Below are 22,895 nucleotides of genomic sequence, written 5' to 3' on the forward strand. Positions count from 1 at the left end.
TCGTGTCGTCTCTCGAAAGTGTTCGTTTGTTTGTTGTGTGCTTTGATTCGAGCGAGGTTCTCGACAACAGCTGACAACTTATCCGCTCTTTAACCAAGTTGAGGTGTGGAAGCAGCAAATCGTCGTCATTTTCGTCTAAAGGTTAATTAATCCCAGCACACACAGCATCAACACACGGCCACACGGTGCCACTAACCACCTCTCCAGGTGAAGACCCTGTTCGATCCCTCGACATAGTATCATTGCAGCTCTGTTAAGTCGCCTCTCGTGCTTGCACGTCGCCTTTCTTCTGCTGCCATCCCTCGTGGCTGTCCAGGAACATCCTTCTCGAGTCGGATATCGATAGCTGCTCGACAGGCAGATCGGTAAATCACGGCCAATTGAACTGCTGTCTTTGTAGCGGTCAACTCGAAGCTCCAGTGCGGCGATGAACTCAAATTCGGCGGTCGCAGTAGGTCGGTCGAGCTCGAATGGCTACAATGCCCATCGACCGGGTTCCAATGGGATCACCAAGATCCTTCTCCTCGTTCTCGCACAGATTACACATGTGGCAGCCGCGCCATTGAAGAAATACATTCACCTGCTGAAGCTGGAGGAGCCAGAGCCGGCGGAGGGAGGAGGCTTGGTGTTGTACATGAGCGTTGCATTGGCTCTGGTTCTATTAGGAGGGGCATTTGCTGGCTTGACCATCGCGTAAGGAAGATTTTCAGCTTTTTGGTAAACATGGACACTGACGAGATTTCCAAACAGGTTGATGGGACAGGACAGTATCTATTTACAAGTTATTGCACAATCAGGAGAAGGAAAGGAACAAAAACATGCTCAGAAGGTCTTCAACTTGTTGAAGAAAGGAAAACATTGGGTCTTGGTAACCTTGCTTCTCAGCAACGTCATTGTCAATGAAACTCTCCCAATTGTACTCGATCGTTCCCTAGGTGGAGGCTGGCCCGCCGTTCTGGGCAGTACTGTTTTGATCGGTATATATAGATCCCCAGCGCTACTGTAGAAATTCTAACTTCTGTAGTTATCTTTGGAGAAGTCATTCCTCAATCTATCTGCGTCCGATATGGCCTTTCAATCGGCTCTTACATGGCACCTTGCGTCCTCTGCCTCATGTGGCTCATGGCTCCAGTGGCATGGCCTACAGCGAAACTCCTCGACAAGCTTCTCGGTGAAGATCATGGAACCGTATACAAGAAGTCGGGGCTGAAGACATTGGTTACACTGCATAAGACTTTGGGATCCAGTCCTACGGAACGTCTCAACCAAGATGAAGTTACGATCATCAGCGCCGTCCTCGATTTGAAGGAGAAGGCAGTGGGTGATATCATGACGCCAATGGATGATGTTTTCACGATGTCTGCAGACACTGTGCTCGACGAACACACGATGAACATCATCCTCAGCGCTGGATACTCTCGCATACCAATCTACGAACCTGGAAACGAGCACAACTTTGTTGGCATGTTATTAGTTAAGATTCTGATCACCTATGATCCTGAGGATTGCAAAAAGGTCAGCGAATTTGCATTAGCAACTCTGCCTGAGACCCGACCTGAGACAAGCTGCCTCGATATTGTCAACTTTTTCCAAGAAGGCAAGTCTCATATGGTACTCGTTTCTGAGTTCCCAGGCGAAGACTATGGTGCTATTGGTGTAGTGACGCTGGAAGACGTGATTGAGGAGCTTATTGGCGAGTACGTATAACAACCAAAACCTCCAATGCTTGGCCTAACGTTTCATAGGGAAATTATTGACGAATCTGATGTCTACATTGATGTCCATAAAGCCATTCGACGTATGGCACCGGCTCCGAAGGCACGCGTGCAAAGAGGCCAGTTCGTGACTAATCCAGATGCCGCATCTCTTCACGCGCCAGAAGACCACTTGATCGATCTTACCGAGGGCGAAGAACCCCTTATCATAAGAAGTCGAAGCCGAACTTCAGAGACGAGAACCGACAGCATGGGTCTTCTTGGCTCAAGTCCGAAGGCAACTTTTCTCCGAAGAAGCTCTAGCGGTGGAGAAAATGCTACTGTTTCCGTTCGAGGTAATGTCCATGACATGCGAGAACATCTGAAGCATCTCGGACCGTCTAACCTGGCGAGCCGACCAAAGACGACTCGCTACAACACGGTGAAGATCAAGAGTTCGACTAATAAACCTATCCGCTCCGACTCGATCGTGGAAGAGCCCTATCAAGACAATCCAGCGCCTCAAGGTGGAGAAGGAGCCGGATTACTCAAGTCTGCAGGCCAGGATGCCAAGGACGGCGTCCAAGCTGTTCAGCAGGGCTATGGATCGTTCGGACCAAATGGAATGAGTAATCTATCGCAGATGATTACCACAGATGGAGCCTCGAAAAGTCCGACTGTTAAGACTAGCCCCCGACCATGGGCTTTCGATAGACAACCAAGTCAGGGCAGTTCAAGGAGTAGCGATACTGTCGGCTCCCTAGTTTCGCTTGGACGTACTCCATCAACGAGAAAAAAGGGTCCAGCTCGAAGTGGAAGTATCACAGAAACACATATTGACTCGGGCGGAGTTCGAAAAGTTGTCCTAGAAGCAAATGGCACATCAGGAGATGAAAGAGATGGCAGCGGTGAGAGCTCACCGACGTCAGGGCCATCAAACCCTGGTCCAGATAGCTCCCCAGACGACCATGACGAGCAACACGAAGCTGGAGGAGAAACATCGAAGAAGAAGCGGAGACGTGTCCGCCGCAAGAAGAACAACGGCAACAGTACGACCGAGGAAGGATCAACAGGCCAGTAAACGGTATGGTTCTTGTAAAAAGTTTGATTGCTGCTTGGAGCGTTTTTTGCGGCATCAACTGGCTTATTGTACATTATGCATTACTATGGGGTTTGGCACGAAATGGGATGAGGCTAGGAGACGACTGGAATGGATTGTATGGCAGTCTCTAGCTGCGTAATGCGTTTTTTCTTCCGCAGAACAAAACATGCAATGTAATACCTACTTCAGACTGCTGCAGGTGCTCCTGAAGCTTCATAGACACGTGACTCCAGTGCTACCGTTAAATTACTTAGCAATCTTTTCCCAGCTTCTTAAATCCCTAAACATTTTCACTGGACATAATTCGAATCATAGGTGTGAAAGAGAACTCGTATATCAAAAGTTCCAATAGTGGTCGGACAAGAACCTGGACTAGGCTATCTCAGCCCCTTAGTACGGAGGTAGTGTGCTGTGGACGTCACACCCGAACAAAAAATCTCCCACACCAAAACAAAGCAGCAACCACGACCTCCCAACAAACCTCACCTTGACTCACACCATGCATTGCATCGAGTGCGGGCATCCCCTCCCCGCCAACCGTACTCCTTCCACCATCTGCAGCAAATGCAAAACTCCTCTCGCGACCTGGTGGGACGAAACCTCGTCCACCTATCGCACGAACCGCGAATCCATCCTGCCCGACTATAAACCTCCTTACTCGAACGGACTGGGCGTCGGTATGGCGGGTGTAGTGGTTGATGCTGATGAGAGAGAGAAGATGAAGCGGAGGAGGAATAATCAGAGTGAGGAGGAGAGGGTGTTTAATGCTGCGTTGGTGCTGTTAGAGGGGCATTTTGAGAGGCCGAAGAAGACGTATCTGGTTAAGACGATGGGGGAGGTCAAGAAGATGGTGGGGAAGACGTTGGATTTGAGCTTGAATAGAGCGGAGGTTAGGTAGGGCTTGCTTGTTCTCTTCTCAATTGCTCTGTTGGAGCTCTGAGCGTGGGAGACTGGACTGATGCTTGTGCTACATTAGGGAAAAGCTTGCGAAGAACGTCGATATCTGGATGCACCTGCAGAAGATCTTTAACTTGGCAGTCGGCTCTCTAGACGAACGATCGTTACCTCAATCTCCTCCTTCAGAGAGTGCCAGTCAAGACGTGCCCGATCCTGCTAATCTGATACTGGCGTCGTACGACTCGCTGAGGGAGGACCTACATTATTTGAATAGCCTGCTAGTGATTAGTAGGAACATGCTGGCAATCAAGGAAACAGCACAGGAGCTTTGCGCAGCAGTACAGTTCGACAAGGCAGTGCAGAAGCTTATTGTGCTCTGTGTCAATGTCACTAGCAAGGGTTATGATGGGGAGACGGTAGATGAGGCAAGGAGGGGAAAGTTGAACGAGATCACAGAGCTTTGTGAGTCTCCAACAACACCTAGTGGAGCAATGTCCTGACAGAAATAGACAAGAAGCTCTTAGTTACGTGCCTGCAGCATACGCATAATTGGACTATGGGAAACGATCGATTCAAGATGTCCTTTTGGTTCGAGATGCTGTTCGACGATGATTTGAAAAACGACGCTATCCATGAGCTACCTCCAGACGACCTGGATGTTGTGAAGGTACACGAAGAAGTTAGAAACTGGTTGAGGAGGCACAACAAGAAGGATCCTGCAGCTGCGAAGCTCCTCGATGCTTATACTTCTGAGGTCTCTACTGGTTACACCCCCGGTCAGCTACCTGAGAGCGAGTTCGATGATATACCTGAGATTGCGGAGGAGTCTACGCCTGTGTGGAAGCCAGACCTTGCAGATAAAAAATTTGAGCAAGATAGACTCTATGCAAGAGTCTCTCACGAGATAGACATCTGGTGGAAGAAAGTCCGAGACGCAAATTTCGATGGCTGGATCGTGCCAATGGAGACCGTTGAGGGTGCAGAGGCCCGCGCGAGAGCATGCAAAGACAATGCCATGCACCGATATATGCCTCGAAGTCAAGATCACGACCATTATGAGCAAGAGGAGCAATACGATCACCAGCCTGAGAATGATATTGTGGTCCCTGACGATATGGATGATCGATCGATTCAAGACGACAATGGAGAGGATGAGGAAGATGAGGAAGAAGATGACGATTCTTATGTCGAAGGTCCGTTACGAGGATTATTGACGGAGATACCCAATATCTTGGACACAAAGCAGATTGAAGCTTTACACATGACTGTCAAAGCCTGTATCGTGGACTCAATGGGCTCTGGTCTTACCCAAGCAGGCGAAAACCTGCAAAAGACAAGATGCAAGATGTTCTTGGCACTCGATTGCGGAAAAAATCTGCTTCGAGAATTGTTGGTCTTCATTGCAGTCTGGGAACAGACAGACCAACAGTTCATTTTCCAGATCACTGCTCAAATCATCGAGTCATTTCATCACAATGCGCTACTACCGTACGCTTGGAATTCTCTCCGAATTCTCAAGGATATCGTGTCTCCGGCTCAGACTGTTCTCCTGCGTCTGATCAACTACATGTTCCGTGCTCGCAAAGATAGTCCAATATATGACGATGTCAAGGACTACAACCGCGATGCTAAGCTGATTCACTTTCTCTACAACTATTTTAGGTGTCGAGTAGTACCAGATTGTCTGGCTTTGATCGATGCACAAACTCAGATCAAGGAGAAAAAGAAGCATCACAGCGACTTTCCTGTCGATTTATGGGACATGGAACGAGCTAAGGACGGGCTTTCCCAGTACCTAGACTTCATCTCGGTGATTGCTGAGATCCCAGAAATGCGGCATCTCCTCATAGAGTGGGAGACAGTCTATGAAATGGTAGCTTTGCTCCAAGCCTTGGAAGCTGGAGTGGCAAAAAAGCAACTGGTCCCGGCTCCCATGCCAGGTCCAGCTCGACGTCCTGGTCAAGCAGCTGATCCTTCCAATGGTAAAACTGGTTCACATGCATCGCCTAACGCACCGCCTCTGCACGATACACCTCATCTGTTCCCGTGGTCAGGAATCAAGATCCAAATTCTCATCATCCTGACTTCACTCATCGCACCTACCCATGCACGACGCGAAGGAGCTGTTAATCCAGTCCCGCAAAGCAAGCTCGGCAACCCGATCGTGCAAAAGCAGCTGCTGGCTCACCATGGAATCATGCCTTTGCTCAACTGCTGCGTCTATGATGGCCATAACGAGTACTTGAAAGAGCGCGCTACGCTGGTCATCAAGTTTCTCATGGATGGCTGCAAGGAGGCTCAGGATTTTGTCAAGGAGTTGGTACCAGTCAAACAAGCCCAGCAACAGGCTCAACAACAAGCTGCTGCTAGACTGCAAGCGGAAGGCAGACAGAACGCCAGAGGAGTTAAGCAGAATAGAAGTGCGAGTATTAGTGGAGCTTCTGCTGAATTGGAGGCTAAGAGACAGGAGCTGGAAAAGAACATGAAGGCGATGCGAATCAGAGAAGATATCGCAAGTGCCTTAGATGCAGGGCTCGATACAAGCCTGGAGGTCGGGGAGGGGAGCGGTGAGAACAAAACCGTGAAGAAATAATCTCGACTCAAAACGGATGAGGATGCATTAACGCGGTGTTACTTTGGATGAATAGATAGATACCCTTGGAGATAGTAGCATAGGTAGCAATGGGAACGACGACGGCGCAGCTTTTTCTTCAAACAGCCACTGAGCACACGAGCAATGACCATCACGTGTAGACGATGTGCAACAAAACTTCTACCTTCCTGCTCAGAGAATCGGTGACAGAGAGAGGATTGCTCTAAGATTAGTTTCTGAGCGGCCGTCAAGTGGGCTAGCTGACCGCGTCGGCGGATTTTTCTCTGGCGTGCCGCCTCGGTGCTTTTCAGGGGTTAAGCGGTGATGGACGATGTCAGCGTTCTTTTCCTTCTTATTCAGCACTGATATTGAGAGGACTCGGCAGGCTTGTAAGTGGTCGTGTTTGGTTTCTTGTTCGAGTTAAAGGGCTATGTGCAAGTGCGGTGAGCATATCGACTTGAGATGTTGAGCACCACTGGGTCTTTCGACGACTGAGATGGAAGAGTATGCATGGCTATTGCTCTTGCTTGTTACACATGGATTTTGAAAGGAAGTCGAACTTAAAGCTCTCGATCATCTATGGTCAGTACGATGATCATGATAATTCAGTGTCTTTGAGGCATAACTTGTAACGAGTCTCCAAACCTAATAATAGCCGAATTTCCAGCCTTGCGATTAGACGAACACCGTCATGCGATGCGATGTTTGGACAAATTCTTTCCATATCCCAACATTTCGGATGGTAAAACGTCAGATGATGCTGGTGATGCGAATGGAGACGTGCGACATGTGAGGAGAGGCTTGTGCGTTTTAATGTCAATTGGTCTAATTAGCATTGGAGATATACAAATGTCCAAGCCCCGTGGGACTTTTGAGACGCCATCGCAACAATGCTTCCAATTCTTCTTGCTTGCGATGTAAGTCTCTCGTGTAGTAAGCTTTTCTTCTATCGATGGATTTCATATATACCACTTTCCTTCCCCACCGACTCTCATCTTAATTTGTCCTTCCAAACTACCACATCGGAAGCAAAACTCACACTTAAATCCTCTCATTCTCGATGAAGTCAACCACCATGCAAGCTCCTCATCTCCTCCTCCTCCTCATTCTCCTCACCCAAACGACATCCGCACTTCCACCACCAAAAACGCAAGCCTGCACCTGCACAGTAGTCTTCGGTAACAAAGCCGCGCAATCAATCGCCAAAGCGACGGTCAACTCCACTATTGGTCTCACAGGCGAGGACAAATCGAAGAAAGCTGGCTCGGCCGATCTGCTGGTTGGGAGTGGATGTGTGGCTGCCGTTAGTAATGAGAGTGTGAATAGTTGTGTTACGAGCCAGAGTTGTACTGTGGCTTGAGGAGGTTAACAAGGGCGGTTTGGACTGAGGAGATGAGAGAACTATTGGGAATATACTTAGGCTTGGTGTGAAAGGAATGGGCTTCCCGGCGACCCTGACAGCAGGTGTTTTAGATACCTCGAAAGACTTTTCTTGTCCCAAAATCTCATGCTGCAAACTATGGGTATGCCCTCTCGGCGCATTCTCAGGGGCTAAGCGAGAACAATCATATCAGATCGAGATCTCTTCCAAACCTCCCTAGACGTGCAAAATGATTGTACTCGGAGCTCAGTCCGTCAGTAACCACTTGTATAACCCACTCCGACAAAGCTCTAAGATGAAAAGAGACGGTTTGGGGATTTATGTTCGCGACGCATTGCCGTCCGTTGACTCGCTAAATTCTTCGGCGGGTTTTCAGAGATGGCTGTGTCTGGCGTCAACCAATGGTGCTGCCAATTCACGTACGAAAATAAGCTGCTCAGGTACCATTCGAAGAAAGTCACCCAAAAATACACTCTTTTTCCAGGTTTCTGATTAAGGTTATTTATCGTTCTTTCCGGAACTTCCCCACACACGTGGCTGAAGTGACCGACTCGAAGTGCTCACGCAAGTGCTAAATGCTCGGTCACCGGTAGCTCATCAGCCTCAACAGAAATTGTCAGACTGCGTGATCTGAGATGAGACTACTAATCGGAGAAGCTTTCATATAAGACTCCCGTTGACATGTCTGAGTCTGATAAAGTAGTAGTTGAGCAATTGATATCTTTGGTCGACGCTTCTTCTACATTCGCTCCGCCGTAAAGTCCAACGAGGTCTCGAATACTGTCCACATTTATACTTTCTTCAATTCATGATCGAAACTCCGCTTGTCGTTAGCTCAAACATACACAATGGCAGTCATGACCCGGAAGCGTACAGCGAGCAGCGAGCTCTCAGACGACACGAAACCCATCAAGAGTCCTAGAAGCCCCCGCATTCGACTCGTGCACATTCCCACGAAATCGAAACCAGCACCATCATTCCTGTAAGTTTCTCTATCTTCAGGTATCCATCTCAATGCTAATGATTTCCAAGTGGCGACCAAACGATTGTCACAATCGAGCTCCAAAGTCCAGCAGAGACAACCAACATTCCCGTACATAAAAACTTCATAACTCACTACTCACCATTTTTCGCTTCTCACTTCTCTACGTCCGACCACCTCACAATTGCCAATATTTCGCCGTCAACATTCAACATCTTCATCTCATGGCTCTACACACAAACCATTTCACAACCTCACCAATTATCGCACCCAGATATCAACGTCCTGATCTCCCTCTGGCTCCTCGCAGACCACTTCCTCGTATCAAAACTACAGAACCAAATCATGGCTATGATCTTCGATAAATCGTTCTCGGGATACATCATTCGAGAGACTTTCTGGGAGGTGTTTGAGCAGACGGAGAGGGGGAGCAAGATGCGGAATTTCTTGGTGGATGGGTTTGTGAGGAAGATGCAGAATGGGGACTTGACCAGGGATCAGGATGGGGAGTGTGCTTACGATTGGTTGCCAAGGGAGATGCTGGAAGAGGTGTTGGTGGAGGTCAAAGGGTGTGGAGGAGAGGTGAGATGTAGGAGGAGAGTGGAAGAGTTTCTGATTCCTGAGGAATGTTGATCAGTTCGGAACATTGCTCAAAGATGATCAAAAACGGCGGAGTATCCGCTCCAGAGATGCGAACTTTGTACAGTTGCATATTTTCAGGCGTTATGGGCACTAGAGGCGGGCGTTTCTTTCGATACCCGGATGCAAACTTAATCACTACTGAAGATTCTATTCCAGTCCTGCTATTTTGATAAACCTATCAAAATCCCACCACCAAAAACCTTCCGCTGTTAGCTTGCTTACTTCTTGCGGCACAGCGTTAAGATTGCAATTTTGCGCCTTGTTCTCGAGTAAACCTCGCCTCAAATGAACTAGACCTCATTACGCCCCCAAGCTTCACTCAACGTCGCCTAATAATGTGTTTCACGTTACGGTCCGTCCAACGAGATTTAGGCGCCTGAATTGGGCCAATTGATTGGGGCGATCTTCAGATGTAACTTTGTGGCGCATAAGCAGTGCAATCTTAAATTTTCAGCTGCTGATGCAGGGACTTGGTCAAATGCTTGGCGAAGGATGATATACTTTGGATGAACATCAAGAAAAAGTTTCTCTAGAATTACTATTTCTCTAATTTCGATTTTCGTCATTTCTATTTCGCCGCTCTCGAAATGCTTTTCTTTACGTTTTGTGTATTCATCGCGCTGCTTCAGAGCGTTGCCTGTCAGAGTCAATGCGGGTCAACAAATGGGGCCTGCAGCTCAAACGGATGCGCTGGTGTAAATAATCCTGGAGGTGTTGGTCAATGTACAAATGGTACATACACCGGATGTCCATGTACCAACGTCTGTGGTACCACGAACGGCGCCTGCAATCTTGGGTCCTGTGCTGGTATTAATAATCCCGGCGGCTATGGAAAATGTACTGCAGGAAAATACAATGGCTGCTTCTGCTCCAATATTTGCGGAACGGTCAATGGATTGTGTAGTGCAGGAGGTTGTGAGGGTGTCCTAGATCCTACCACCGGTTCAGGGAAGTGTACAGCGGGAGCTTACAACGGGTGCAATTGCAATTTGGACGTAAGTTTTTGATCCGTGGTATTATGTGACGGTTCTAACACTTCCACAAGACAACATCGTCGGAATCCTCATCGGCATCATCAGCAGCGGCCTCTTCATCGTCAGCCCCAAGCTCTTCAGCCTCGTCATTATCATCATCATCTATCACTTCTTCAGAGACCACGACAACAATCCAGCAAAGCGTCGTGATTCTCACCACTACCGAATGGATCACAGTTCACCACACAACAACCTCGACAGTTTCAGACATCAACTATGTGACGACCGTGTCAGCCCTTCACCTTGGACGCCGTATTGGACTCAAGAATACAATTGCAAGAGCAGTCACGGTCACTTCTGCAGGCTCCACGAGTTGGGTCACCGTTACTTCCTCGACGACTGAAATGGGCCTTGTGTACCAAACGACAAAGGTCGATGCTACCTACACCTCGTCCGGGACGTCTATTCCTAAGACGACTTCGGGGAGCACGACAAGTTCGACAAGTTCGGCATCAGTTGCAAGCGGGACAACGACGAAATCGGGTTCCAGAAAGGGGTTTAGGGTAGACTTTTCCCTGGGGATGTTGACCGCATTGTCCCTTCTACTTGTATTTAATATTTAGAGCATGTCAATGAGATATTATGTAATAATATGTACGATTGAAGAGGTAGAATTTCCTGCCTGGCAAGCTGCCGGTAACAAGCCTCTTGGTTCAATTGGCGTTTGGGTTCAAAGTGTAAAGTTGGCAAATGAGAGCGATGCAAATACGAGATAAGGTTAGCGTGGAATGTGGATGCAAGTTGGGCTCCACCAAACTTCTCTAACTCGCAACATGATGCTTTGAAATCCACAAGCACCTTGATTCTTGGAATATATCAGATCTAGTGTCAATCATAACTGGAACGATGAGGTGGGGTATTTGCTTAGCATATCTACTTACCCATAAAGTGTCATAGCCCATTCTATCTTCCAACCTCTGCTTGAATCGATCGTTCGGTTGCAATTTTCAATCGTAATATTTATCTATCATGTCTGAGTGTTGCGTTCGAGGTTCTCTTTGGCAAGGTACCCCCTCCGGGCGAGAGACAACCCTCTCCAAGAATAAATCTTATCGCACCGGTTCCAACAAAGACGTTACAATTCTCTTCATTCATGACGCGTATGGCTGGACCTTTCGAAACATAAGAATTCTGGCAGATGCATATGCAAAAGAAGTTGATGCTACGGTCTATGTACCCGATTTGTAAGTCCTCCCTCGCCCTTGAAGTACTCTTCAATGTTTGAGTCGTGGCGTAGGAATCAGTGAGAGTCTTACTGAAACGCTTCTAGCTTTGGAGGGGAAGTGCTTCCGCCCGAGATCTTAGACGATCCTTCTCAATGGCACACCTTGGATTTCCCAGGTTTCATGGCTCGCAACTCAAAGTCAGTCAGAGAGCAGGAGATTCTCGCATGCGCGCAAGCTCTCCGCTCGCAATACAAGCGAGTAGGAGCAGCTGGTTTCTGCTTCGGAGGCTGGGCCGTCTTCCGTCTCGGTGCAAAAGAGCATGCAAACCTAGTGAATTGCATATCGACTGCACATCCTTCGTTACTAGAGAAGAGCGAGATCGAGAATGTCAAGGTGCCAGTTCAGATCATTGCTCCAGAAATTGACCCGCAGTTTACACCAGGGCTCAAGGAGCTTGCCAACTCGATTATTCCTACGTTGGGGGTGCCTTACGACTATCAGTACTTTCCTGGGATTGAGCATGGGTTCGCGACTAAAGGAGATGAGAGTAAAATTGCTGAGTACAGTGCAGTGAAGAGAGCCAAGGGTAGTATGGTTGCTTGGTTCCGCTTATGGCTGCATGAGAATTGATCATTCATTGAAGGATCTAAAGTTGATAAATGCAGTACCTCATCTAAGTTTCTCTTCTTGATCGTGCTTCGATATTGTGTTGAAATATATGTCTTGACACAAAAATTTCTCCTACATTCGAGGGAAACAGGCATTCACTTCGGACCTGCAGATCATGACTCCACTTGACGAATTTGAGAAAACGCGACGTAGTATTGGCCAAATTAAGTTGTAATATACATTCAAAACTAATCTACACCAGAATCCAATTCCTCAACACAAGGTCCATGTACACCAGGCAACAACCCGAATGATCTTCGACCCACCCTCCACAAATCCAACTACCAACTAAACGATATCAGTCTTCTTCAAGATTCAGCAAAAGCCGAGAACTCAATGAAAGGAAGTTTCGGACATCAACCGGAAGCAGTATAGTACCAGAGCCATTCTTTTGATTTCAAAAACTTGGGGTGAGGTGCAGGCGCGCACTCATATCCGCAGTTTCCCCCCTGAATAGAGAAAAGAGGAAGGAGCAGAAGACATTCTGGGGAATAGTCTTCTTATAGTCAGTAAGTACACTGCACACTCTAGTCTGAGAAAAGGAGAAGAAAGAACAATGGTAAAGACATGAATCATCGGCATTGGCATTTCGAATAGGTACATAGACACAGGAGGAGAACTGCTCCCAACAAAGCTCAGCAACGGCAGGCAGGCACGTGCAGTTCCTTATCGACATGTACGTCAGAACTTCAGGAAGGAAGGCTTGAAACTCTTTCATCGAGCGGGTTTTTGCTTCTCGGACAATGTCTTCCACCACTAGTAATGCACAACACCTAGCTGGCACAAACATTCCTCTCTCGTTGCATATCAAGCTACTGAAGCTGAGCCAATAAAGGTACAGCGAAGATCTTTATCTCCTGCTGCAAATTATGCAGATGGCTTTTGGAAATATATCCATGGCTCTGGTGCCTTGCGCCGCTAGCCGGCGCTGCTGAGCATCGAAGCGTCTTTGTTGGATGCGTATCCAATGAAGAGAACAAGGCTCTCGGTACGACTTTTTGCATCAATGACCCCGCATCTTCTGAATCATGCCACCCTGCAGGAAGAGGCTACCCACTGAGGCTCTTCGTTTCCTGAGTGGGTGTACGGCAACAAAGTCTTGTTTGCCGCCCCCACGTATCTCATGCGACGAAGTGCAGGTTGCCATATCATGTTGGATGTTAAACTCAACCATTTGGGACGAGCAATTCCTCGAGTTCTATGCAATGGACCTCTAGTGAGCGGAACACGACATATGTGATGGCCAGTAGCGAATGAGAGTACATATGCCGCTGGCTAGAACCGGCTGGCTGCTGCAGTGACCGCCGTTTCAGACATCGGTGCAGAGCAGCGCGCATCGGATCGAGGATTCCATTGTGACGAAGAAGATTCGAGAAACAAAGCGATTGAGGGCCTCCTCGAGATGTGCTTCGTACCATGCATTGTTCACAACTTATTTCTACAGTGCACCTTAACCTCATCCTCAGTCAATATTTTTGATCTCCTCATTTGTTTGTCTGCAACTGGACTCATTTATGTTGGTTCGCCTGCAAAACCACAAGGCTCCGGAAGAAAGGGACTTTGAAGAGTCTTTCCAGACGTCGAGACTCGATTCGATAAAGAGGCGTTTCCCGAAGTCTCTCGACTGGCGGAGGCACAGTGGTAGTGAGAGGAACGTCCGAGAAACATCACCGGTAAGAGGCATGATTATGAACTCGGATTGTCATGAAAAGCCTGGCTGAAAAAGTATTCGCACTGGTAGAGGATATCTCATACGATGGGCAAGAAAGGTAAACGAGGTAATCGCGACGAAGGGGTTCCGGAAGGGGCCAACGAAAGTGACAATGGCTGTCAGGCGCAAGAGAGCAATGATATAGGAGAAGTCAACGGAAGAGAGAATGCCAGCAGGTCGCAATATCATGATTCTGGGCAAGTTTCCACCGCGGATGAGCCAGAATTCACGCTTCAGCCATACACCAAAACTGTCTTCGAGACAACTCAATCCATCGCAGTAGTGCAGAAAAATCTGGAGAGACTCAATGAACTCTACATCAAGCATGCCGACCGCATCCAACAGATCCCAAAAGTCCACCGGGAACGGGACACTCTCCGAACCGAGTGCGAGTACAAAAATGAGAAGATCCGTCGACAGAAAAGAGAGATCGCTGAATTGAAATCCGAGAGTAGAGAGGAAGAACAGAGACTTGGTAAGATTCGAGAGGAGCTTCAACAAGATAGGGATAAGTTGAAGGCAGAGAAGGAAAAGCAAGTTGCGAAGGCCGAAAAAGCTGACAAGAGCCTTGTAGCTCTGAAGGCTACTTTGGATCTGGAGATGGAAAAGGAGTTGGCAAGCCGTACGCAGCAGTTGGAAGCAAAGATGACCTCACGAGAGGACGAGAGGAAGAAAAAACTATCCAATCTGGAGGCAGAGAAGAAAAAGCAGTCCGACAACCTTGCGCAAGAACAAAAGAAATTGAGGACAGTACAAGCAGATCTTGACGACAATAGGGCGGCCAAGATTTTATACAAGCAGCAAAAGGAGGAGCTGGAAGCGACGTTGAAGGAAATTCAGAACGAGTTTGATTTGACTAGACAAGATGCAGATTTCTAGTAAGCATTTGACACATTTCCGATTTTCCATCAAGGAGAGTTCTGATTTCATAAACAGCAAAAGAAAGTTTGCAGATATAGCTAGCAACATCGAGACGATATCTTCTGAATACTTCAGACTTTTGCCTCATGATGTATGCAACATTCCCTCTTTCGCACTGCACACAACTGACTAGATGTAGGATTTCGAGAAGATTCATAAAGATCTCAAATCCATCGATGATTGCTTTAGATCAGTCCCAATCTTTGAAGAAGACACTTCCGCAGAATTACGGATTGCCCATGTCCAGCGGATCATGTCTCGAGCCCTATATGATAACATCTGGCAACCATTCTCTTCCGACGAAACTTCTCCAGATACGAATTTAGCCAACTGGCTCAATACAATCTATACGAGACTTGCTAAAAACGAACTTGGCGGGAAGAATGGACGTGCAGCAATGGTTTGGAAAGTCCTGACCATGCGCAGCCTGCAGTCTGCGGATCAAGAGTTGCCCCTCAGCCCAACATCACCAGCAACATCGCACCAAGTCTCTCAGTTCTCATCTCGAGCCAGCCAAGCTGTCCAGGAAATTATCGGGAAACTGACGCCATTGGTGGATCCAGCACAAAAAGTCGAAATACAAGAGAAATTGCTTCGGCTTGCCCAATCTGCTGTCGAAGTGTGGAATGTTGCACAGAAAGACAAATTGAAGGTTGAGGCTTACATTGCACTCAACATTGCTGATCGGGATACATGGCGTTCTGCCCAGTTCGATCCTCTTCCATCCTCGGAAGAGGCCTCCACTGACATGGTCATCAAGTCGTCTACACGTCCCCGCGTCTTCACTCTCTTTCCTCGGATCATTGTTCAAACCCCATCTGTTGCAGCTGAGTCTGTCCCTCATATCCCTGGCAGTTTTTCAACATCTCAACAGGACTATATTGTGACAGAGACTATCATACACCCTGGAATTGGACTCCCTGAATCGTCTGCTTTGGTGATTCGAGGCAAATATGAGGAGGAACAAGAGGAAGCTCGCCAGCGAGAAATAATGGAGAATGCGAAGGAGAAGCTAAAGAGAAGACACAGAACTAGCAGCAGAAGCGGTTCTGTATCTGGTCCCGTTTCTCCATCTGCATCTGTGTCTGGGCCACTCAGCCCGAGTGCACGATGGTCAAAGGGGTCGTTGATGGCGACGCAAATTGAAGACTAGGAGCTGGTAGGAAAAATTACTTTGGATTAAAGTCAGCGTTAAAACTTAAATATACCTACACACTTGATGATACATTTCTCGATCGGTAAAGAGTGCGAGGTGCGATTTATCATGATCAGCCGCCAGCATCCACGCTTGCTACCCCTCTTCAACAGACGCGTACTGAGGCCTAGCAAGTTAGGGAGACAACTCCACTCAATCTCATTAACAAGCCCCTTGAATTCATGATTCCACCAAAAAGTCTTTCAAATGTTTCATAAACCTTTCCCTTTGATCGACATGCGCGAAGTGTGCAGCATTCTCCAGCGTGATCCACTTCACCTTCTTGATATGATCGAAGAATGGTTGCATTGCCACGTCCTGCGCTTCATCTTCCGTTCCATTCAGCAACAGAGTCGGTGCTTTGATCTTACCCAATACCGGTATCGAGCTCCAGTCACGAAGGGAACCAGAAATCTCAAGCTCGCTCGCTCCGTACCTACTCCAACCATCAGTCAAAGACACAACGTAGCAGAGCCGACTCACATGGTACTATAAGTAGTCGAATCCTCCGCAAACCATCCCAGTGCAGCCTGGACCTCTTCCGAAGGCCAAGGTCTTGCGAGACTTAGATGTCGTTTGTAGAACACCTCCACGGCGGCCTCATACTCCGGACTTTTAAAGTCCTTGGTTTCCTTAGCCCGACGAAGTACTTCCTGGACATCTTCGGGGAGTTTTTCCGTCAAAGCCGTGATACCAATTCGCCATACGTCCATACTTGCAAGACTGCTCGATATCACCAGCCGTCTGAGATTCGCGGCACGCGACGGAGTTGCTGCCCAGACAGCGGTGAGCATTCCGCCCCAAGAGTGTCCAAATACATCGATAGGACGGTCCCTCAGTCCTAGGTGAGAAACTAGATTGTCGAGCTCGTTTTGAAATAAGTCTACTGTCCAGAAAGCTTCATCGCCGACTTTTTCGGGTAGGTGAGTTGATCGACCATTTCCGATTTGGTCATAGAAGATGAGAGGAATGAAGGGTGCGAGGTCTGTTAATGGAAGGAGGTAGTCATGACACGCTCCGGGGCCGCCGTGGAGTACTATCAGCGGTGTCTGTGTTGATGTTTTCAAGTCGCCGAATACTTTGTACCACGTCTTGCAGGGTACAGATAGCCCCGGAACAGCAAAATCGGCGATACCCTCAGTCATCTTCTAATTGTACTTAGCAATTCTCCGGACTGATGAGGTGAAAGATCTTTATTCAACCGAATATCGATGTTGTGGGCGAGAACTGTCAGCTGTAGTTCAGCGGGGCTGCTACTTGCTTGGCTCTGCTTAATAAATAGGGTTTCAGGAAAAATCCTTCGATTTAAATTGCGACAGATTCGGAGCTGCGGATATGATCAAAGCATGTTAAGTGAAAAATTTAAGATCTGCGATTAAGCATAATCGAAACATTCCAAGTCTTCTGCTGACCGCTTATTTCTTAATCCGATGGTGGGGGCTGTTCTACGTGATATGCACACATTGGCTTGAAGAAAATTTGAAAACTATACTTCTGATAGTTCCTAGCATAGACTTTGCTCACAATAGGAGACTGTTTAAAGCTTGACAACTTTCTGCTCCTCAACCATGCCCCGAGACTCGTGACATGAGGTCCGAACCCCTACCTACCTAGATACTCATAACCACCGGCTTCCCTCACTCCCTCTTTACCTCACACATCTACAGACGTGTCATTGGCAGCCGTTACGGGAGTTGGGCAAATCTGCCAATCTGAAAGCCTGAAGGGGATCATTGGGTGCGAGGCAAGAGCCTTGCAGGACTGCGCCACGCACCCAAGATCTCTCAACTAGTGAATTAATTTCACCTCCCTCAATCGATGCGTTTCGATTTTTCATTTTAAAATTTCCGATTTCACTCATATGTCTCATTCGAAATCTGCATAAGCGTTGGTCCAGGAGTATACATATCCTCTCTGTCGTGGCTGGGGTCGACAATTAATCACAAGCTCACAGCCTTACGCTCCATCTATACCTTGAATACTGCGATTGGCCTGAAGATTGGACATGTGTGAGCGTATCTGATTTTACACCATTATGGATCCATTATCAGCACTGTCCGTCGCTGGAACGGTCATACAACTCGTTGACTTTGGATCGAAGCTGTTTCAAGAGACTTTCCAGCTTTACAGATCGGGCTCTGGGAGGATCAAGCCGCACGAGGAACTAATACTCATTATTAGCGATCTCAAGAATGTCGTTTCCAAGTTACGAGAAAGCTCAGGTACAGCTTTGGGAGCAGCCGAAAGGCCATTCTCTGAAGAGGACCAAGGTGAGGAGGCTGCGTTCCATCAGATATGCGACGAGGCCCTCCAACTTGCCGAGCAGTTGCTCAAAAGACTCGAAAAGTTGCAGATCGAACTCAAGGACGGAGACGGGAAAATGAAACGTATGCAGCAAAGCATTCGTGCTGCGTTCAGAGCCGCGTGGTCGAAGGAGGAGATTAAGTCCCTGCTTCAGCGACTCTCCGCGTTCAAGGAGTCGCTAAACTCCCGACTCATCTTCTCTTTGAGGTACTATAGACTCCTGGAAGTCCTATATCTTTGTAGTCATTCTAACAATTCTAGTCGAAAGCTCGACGCCGAGGCTGTACGTTCGTCCACTCGATTTGATGCTCTTGATATCCAGACAAAACAGATCGTCGCGTCTGTATTGGAAACTCATCGCGATTTCCCGCAGCAAATCATAAACCCAATCTCGAACTTGCTTTGCCGACTTCAGGCTTTGAATCAAGACGAGCATCACACGACACGTCAGATGATCATCGAGTTGCGAAATGCTCATTCGAATACTGTTGAACTGAGCGATATAACGGCTAGGATCGAAATGCTTGATGTAGAAGACACGGAAGAAGAAGAACTGCGTCTCTCGGTCGACAAAAAGATACTTGAGCATCTGATATACCCCGCCATGACATATCGCTATGAGGATGTGCTACAGCCTCATCCGAAGACTTTCGATTGGATCTATGCAAGCAAGACAACAAAAGATTTACCATGGAGCGACTTTACTAAGTGGCTACGGAGTGAAGGTGGTGTTTACTGGATCAACGGGAAAGCAGGCTCTGGAAAATCAACGCTGATGAAGCATATATTCGACGATCCACGTACGAAGACGTTTTTGCAGCAATGGGGCCAGTCTCAATCAAGATTGCAACCACAAGTCCCGATTGCGGTCGCAACATTCTTCTTTTGGAATAGTGGCACTGAAATCCAAAAGAGTCATCAAGGTCTCCTTCGTTCGCTGCTTTTCCAAATTCTTGGAAAACATCGAGGTCTCATCCCCATTTGTCTCCCAAACCGATGGGCTAAGCAATACTCGGGATCTTTGGACCTGGGCGAGGAAATTGCTGCTGATCCTTGGACTCTTCCGCAGCTCACCGATGCGTTTCGCCGATTGGTCTGCCAGAAAGAAATTCCGATGAGGCTTTGTTTCTTTATTGATGGCCTGGACGAGTTTGGTGGCAATACTATGGAGCTGTGTTATTTCCTGCGAGAACTCTCTCGCTTGAATCCAAATAATGCTAAATTCTGCGTCTCGAGTCGACCTTGGGTGGAGTTCCAAAACAGTTTTGAGGGTTGCGCAACGCTGAGACTACAAGATATGACATTTGATGATATAAAAATATATGTCGATGAAAAATTTCATCGAGATCCAGGCTTCCTAAAGCTCGAGGTCAACGGGCCTGAAGATGCTGCAGCAATTATAGAAGAGATCGTCGAAAAGGCGGAAGGTGTATTTCTCTGGGTGCAAGTAGTGGTCCGACTACTACTCACCGGTGTGGCAAACCGGGATTCAATGGCACAACTTTGGCAGCGCCTAAGGTCATTTCCAAGGGACTTGTATCCCTTATACACCGCGATGCTATTGCAGATCGAGCCTATATATCTCGAATGGGCATCGAGAGCTTTCCAGATAATGAGAAGATCTATTCAGTTAGGATCTGATCCCTTTCAAAAGCTGGACCCCAAGAGCAAAAGGGCTGAGAACCAAAGTGGAGCCAGCGAGCTGCGTGTTGAGAGCCTGTATCTTGCCTTGCAAGACGAAAGTGACTCACACAGCTCACAGCCAATGTCAAACGCTGCTCTAGTTAACGCATGTAAGGATACTCAAATACACCTAGCAGCACGTTGTGCAGGCCTCCTAGAAGTCGCAACATTCCATAAGAGTGCTGGTATCTCGGTTGGAGACCGAGTGATCTACATGCATCGGACAGCTCGGGACTTCTTACAACAGAAGTCTCAATGGGCGAACATCCTTTCGTGGGCTGACCCCATAGAGTTTTCTGCAGATTTCGCAATGATGAGGGCCTCTATAATCTTACTTCAGATCCAAGACCGGTGTGAGAGTGGTCGTAGCGAAGGTTCCCGTAATGGCCTCATAACCGCTACGGGGTATACCAAGCGTGGAGCCCCTGTCCATATGCATTCTACCATGGACCTTGCGCACGATGTCATGATATACGCCCATTATGCTGACAACCATACTGGCGCTCGTGCCCTCCAGAGACACTTTCTCAAGAGGTTTTTCAGTTGGAAGTCATTCTGGTTGGGCACTGGTCGGATAGCGGGAACAGCCTTCAAGGACAAATTCTTTTTGGAATAGGCAACACTGTTTTGTCTATCCGGATACGTTCGAGAAATACTGTCCCAAAAATATAGAACAGAGAGAAGCCAAATTGCCGAAGCTCTTTTGCATTCGCTCTGCAGTGCTACACATCTCGAATGGCCCAAGCTTCCATACCCAACTGCCAAGATGGCTCGAACTCTCTTGAAGTTGGTTGAGGCTCCTTCTAGATTCTGCATACCCTACAATCTGCCCAAGTTTTCAAAGGGTGTATGCTGGCCAATAACTCCTCGCAGCTGGGTAGACTACCCCCTTGAAGCCGACACGATACAAAAGTTTCTGGAAAGCCTGTTTTCCATCCTGGAGGCTTTTCTGGCGGCAGGCATCGATCCAACGAATGTCTCAAACCAAGTACCAAGTGACTTTAAGTTTTATCCTGAAGTCTTTGTGCAAGGTATTGTACAGACACTTCCGTATACAGATTCCAAAATCAACGGTAAAATTGTGTTCGATCACGCCAATGCTGTTTTGAATGAAGAGGTCTTGAAATACAGGAAGGAAAAGACCATCAGTATAGGGGCTACTACAGAGGCCGAGGTAGGTACAAAACGGAGGCACTTGCATGAATCGGCCGACGATGGGTGTCAAACAGGACATGGGAGTATTGGCGTTTGGCGAAATCAAGCTGGAATAATCTCGAAGAGGACTAGGGTAAATATCGAGCGGGATACATGTGCAGATGACTCCTTGAGTTTGATGGATGGATTTTGGGTTGATACGAATGGAGCGGAGAGAAGGGAAAAAAAATTTCTTTGTAGAAGAGAAGTCAAGAGCAGCGGGTATGTAAGCGAGGAAGGTGCGCTAAACCAGGAAGGGTCGTGTACCTGAACGTACCTCATCAAGGTAGGTAGTCTACAAAAGCAGAAATTTACGAGACAGACGCGAGGTTCCGGAAGGTTAGGTGCGCGGGCACAGATTGCAAATAAAGTTGTGTTTTAAGAGATAGGTTGAAAGTTGACTGGTTGAGCTGGGACTACGTACTGCAGAAGAGGCGGGGTAGAGGGAGTGATTTGGAACATTTTATCAATGCTACGTGCAATATCTATTTTTCGGCCTCGAAATTCGTGACGAGAGTTCCGATATAAGGCAGAATCTCAACCGCGAACTCGTCCCCATCTCTCAAGTACTCCTTTGGATCAAAGCTGAATCCAACACCTGCTGGCGTTCCTGTCAGAATGATGGTACCTGGATTCAAAGTGGTTCCTTGAGAAAGGAAAGACACGATTTTCGGTACAGAGAAGATGAGGTCGCTGCCGCGTGTTAGCGAATTATCAGGCATGTGGATATGACAGGATAAATATTACTCAAGGCCACAATTTTGCATCACCTTTCCATTCTTCAACCCTCTCAATTTCAACTTTGCGGGATCTGGAACCAGATCTCTAGATACAAGCACGGGACCTATTGGGCAAGCGCCATCGAATCCTTTGCTGTAACTCCACTGGCTCTGAGCAAATTGAGCTGCTCGACTGCTTACATCGTTCGATGCAGTGTAGCCAAGAACATAGTCCAGAGCCTGAGCTTCTGAAATATCTTTGCATTTCTTGCCAATGACGATGACCAGCTCTGATTCATAATCACAAGAATCAGTGCTGAGCTGGGATTTTGGGATGATTGTTGGTGCTGGGTATGGATCTGCTAGAGATGTCGATGGCTTCATGAATACCACGGGAATTTCGGGAATGGCCATTTTGGCTTCGCGTGCATGTTGCACATACTGGGATATTCAGCTTGAAGTTTCTGATCTACTACAAAGGAAGACTTACGTTCAGTCCGATACATCGAATGGTTCCCACTTCCGACTCAGCTAGAGGAGAAAGAAGCTTTCCAATCACTTCTTTCTTGCCCGTCAAACTTCCAGGGCTCAAAGCTGACGAGCCGCTGAATACCTCGACCTCGACATCTTTTCCCGCTCGAATAGCTGCTCCAACATCTAATTCTGAGTCGGTGGGTTGACCGATGCACGCTTCTGTTCCGGATTTGGGGATGAATCTCACCAGACCTAGATGATGTAAGTCCCCACAATCATGTATAAATGTTCTCGTGAGACTTACGACTGAAAGACATGATGAAAATGCAAATATGAGATCAGGATTTAATAAGATCGTATGAGAATAGGAACAAGGGAAGGAGACGAGGTTCAATCAAAACGAAACTTTGCCTCTCCCACCTTCGTTGACCGTCCTTTACCAAGCGTTCTCGACATAGCGGCAATACATTACGGCTCTGACCCAATGTCTGAGTGGAAAATCGACCTTTGCCGGCGGGGCAGATTGGACCCCGC

At 47.7% G+C, this 22,895-nt stretch overlaps 11 protein-coding genes across 11 annotated transcripts; 9 read left to right on the plus strand and 2 right to left on the minus strand.

The window, feature by feature from the left end:
* Positions 1–427: 427 nt before the first annotated feature.
* On the plus strand, positions 428–2,775 carry LY89DRAFT_699767 (DUF21-domain-containing protein; the record flags this gene model as incomplete). Its single annotated transcript, XM_018217079.1, has 4 exons — positions 428–693; positions 751–977; positions 1,025–1,697; positions 1,746–2,775. The coding sequence occupies 4 exons, from the start codon at positions 428–430 to the stop codon at positions 2,773–2,775; spliced, it is 2,196 nt and encodes a 731-aa protein (XP_018066872.1).
* A 460-nt stretch (positions 2,776–3,235) lies between these two features.
* LY89DRAFT_688192 (uncharacterized protein) lies at positions 3,236–6,397 on the plus strand. The gene is made up of 3 exons (XM_018215656.1): positions 3,236–3,690; positions 3,773–4,155; positions 4,203–6,397. The coding sequence occupies exons 1-3, from the start codon at positions 3,296–3,298 to the stop codon at positions 6,284–6,286; spliced, it is 2,862 nt and encodes a 953-aa protein (XP_018066873.1). The 5' UTR covers positions 3,236–3,295; the 3' UTR covers positions 6,287–6,397.
* Positions 6,398–7,178: 781 nt separating this feature from the next.
* On the plus strand, positions 7,179–7,857 carry LY89DRAFT_688194 (uncharacterized protein). The gene has a single exon (XM_018215657.1). The coding sequence runs from the start codon at positions 7,362–7,364 to the stop codon at positions 7,644–7,646; it is 285 nt and encodes a 94-aa protein (XP_018066874.1). The 5' UTR covers positions 7,179–7,361; the 3' UTR covers positions 7,647–7,857.
* Positions 7,858–8,113: 256 nt separating this feature from the next.
* On the plus strand, positions 8,114–9,422 carry LY89DRAFT_688195 (uncharacterized protein). The gene is made up of 3 exons (XM_018215658.1): positions 8,114–8,649; positions 8,700–9,047; positions 9,169–9,422. The coding sequence occupies exons 1-3, from the start codon at positions 8,516–8,518 to the stop codon at positions 9,233–9,235; spliced, it is 549 nt and encodes a 182-aa protein (XP_018066875.1). The 5' UTR covers positions 8,114–8,515; the 3' UTR covers positions 9,236–9,422.
* A 456-nt stretch (positions 9,423–9,878) lies between these two features.
* Positions 9,879–10,888, plus strand: LY89DRAFT_738301 (uncharacterized protein; the record flags this gene model as incomplete). Its single annotated transcript, XM_018220356.1, has 2 exons — positions 9,879–10,286; positions 10,337–10,888. 2 exons carry the CDS (start codon positions 9,879–9,881, stop codon positions 10,886–10,888), a joined length of 960 nt encoding a protein of 319 aa, XP_018066876.1.
* Positions 10,889–11,294: 406 nt separating this feature from the next.
* On the plus strand, positions 11,295–12,121 carry LY89DRAFT_593268 (alpha/beta-hydrolase; the record flags this gene model as incomplete). The annotated part of the gene is made up of 2 exons (XM_018209741.1): positions 11,295–11,509; positions 11,596–12,121. 2 exons carry the CDS (start codon positions 11,295–11,297, stop codon positions 12,119–12,121), a joined length of 741 nt encoding a protein of 246 aa, XP_018066877.1.
* A 1,647-nt stretch (positions 12,122–13,768) lies between these two features.
* LY89DRAFT_209467 (uncharacterized protein) lies at positions 13,769–16,206 on the plus strand. Its single transcript, XM_018205852.1, has 3 exons — positions 13,769–14,749; positions 14,808–14,883; positions 14,944–16,206. Exons 1-3 carry the CDS (start codon positions 13,917–13,919, stop codon positions 15,943–15,945), a joined length of 1,911 nt encoding a protein of 636 aa, XP_018066878.1. The 5' UTR covers positions 13,769–13,916; the 3' UTR covers positions 15,946–16,206.
* LY89DRAFT_652999 (proline-specific peptidase) lies at positions 16,168–17,304 on the minus strand (the record flags this gene model as incomplete). Its single annotated transcript, XM_018212228.1, has 2 exons — positions 16,471–17,304; positions 16,168–16,423 (listed from the first exon to the last, which is right to left on the minus strand). The coding sequence occupies exons 1-2, from the start codon at positions 17,130–17,132 to the stop codon at positions 16,168–16,170; spliced, it is 918 nt and encodes a 305-aa protein (XP_018066879.1). The 5' UTR covers positions 17,133–17,304.
* A 1,507-nt stretch (positions 17,305–18,811) lies between these two features.
* On the plus strand, positions 18,812–19,921 carry LY89DRAFT_593058 (uncharacterized protein; the record flags this gene model as incomplete). Its single annotated transcript, XM_018209728.1, has 1 exon — positions 18,812–19,921. A coding segment is annotated over one exon (1,110 nt), but the record flags the coding sequence as incomplete, so codon positions are not given.
* Positions 19,922–20,608: 687 nt separating this feature from the next.
* On the plus strand, positions 20,609–21,546 carry LY89DRAFT_209519 (uncharacterized protein). The gene has a single exon (XM_018205853.1). It carries the CDS (start codon positions 20,741–20,743, stop codon positions 21,437–21,439), a length of 699 nt encoding a protein of 232 aa, XP_018066881.1. The 5' UTR covers positions 20,609–20,740; the 3' UTR covers positions 21,440–21,546.
* An 11-nt stretch (positions 21,547–21,557) lies between these two features.
* On the minus strand, positions 21,558–22,836 carry LY89DRAFT_623706 (uncharacterized protein). The gene is made up of 4 exons (XM_018211028.1): positions 22,666–22,836; positions 22,378–22,613; positions 21,916–22,328; positions 21,558–21,861 (listed from the first exon to the last, which is right to left on the minus strand). The coding sequence occupies exons 1-4, from the start codon at positions 22,676–22,678 to the stop codon at positions 21,654–21,656; spliced, it is 870 nt and encodes a 289-aa protein (XP_018066882.1). The 5' UTR covers positions 22,679–22,836; the 3' UTR covers positions 21,558–21,653.
* Between the last annotated feature and the right edge of the window lie 59 nt (positions 22,837–22,895).

This window comes from Mollisia scopiformis (genome assembly GCF_001500285.1).
Source record: "Mollisia scopiformis unplaced genomic scaffold LY89scaffold_21, whole genome shotgun sequence".
Classification (NCBI taxonomy): Eukaryota; Fungi; Ascomycota; class Leotiomycetes; order Helotiales; family Mollisiaceae; genus Mollisia; species Mollisia scopiformis.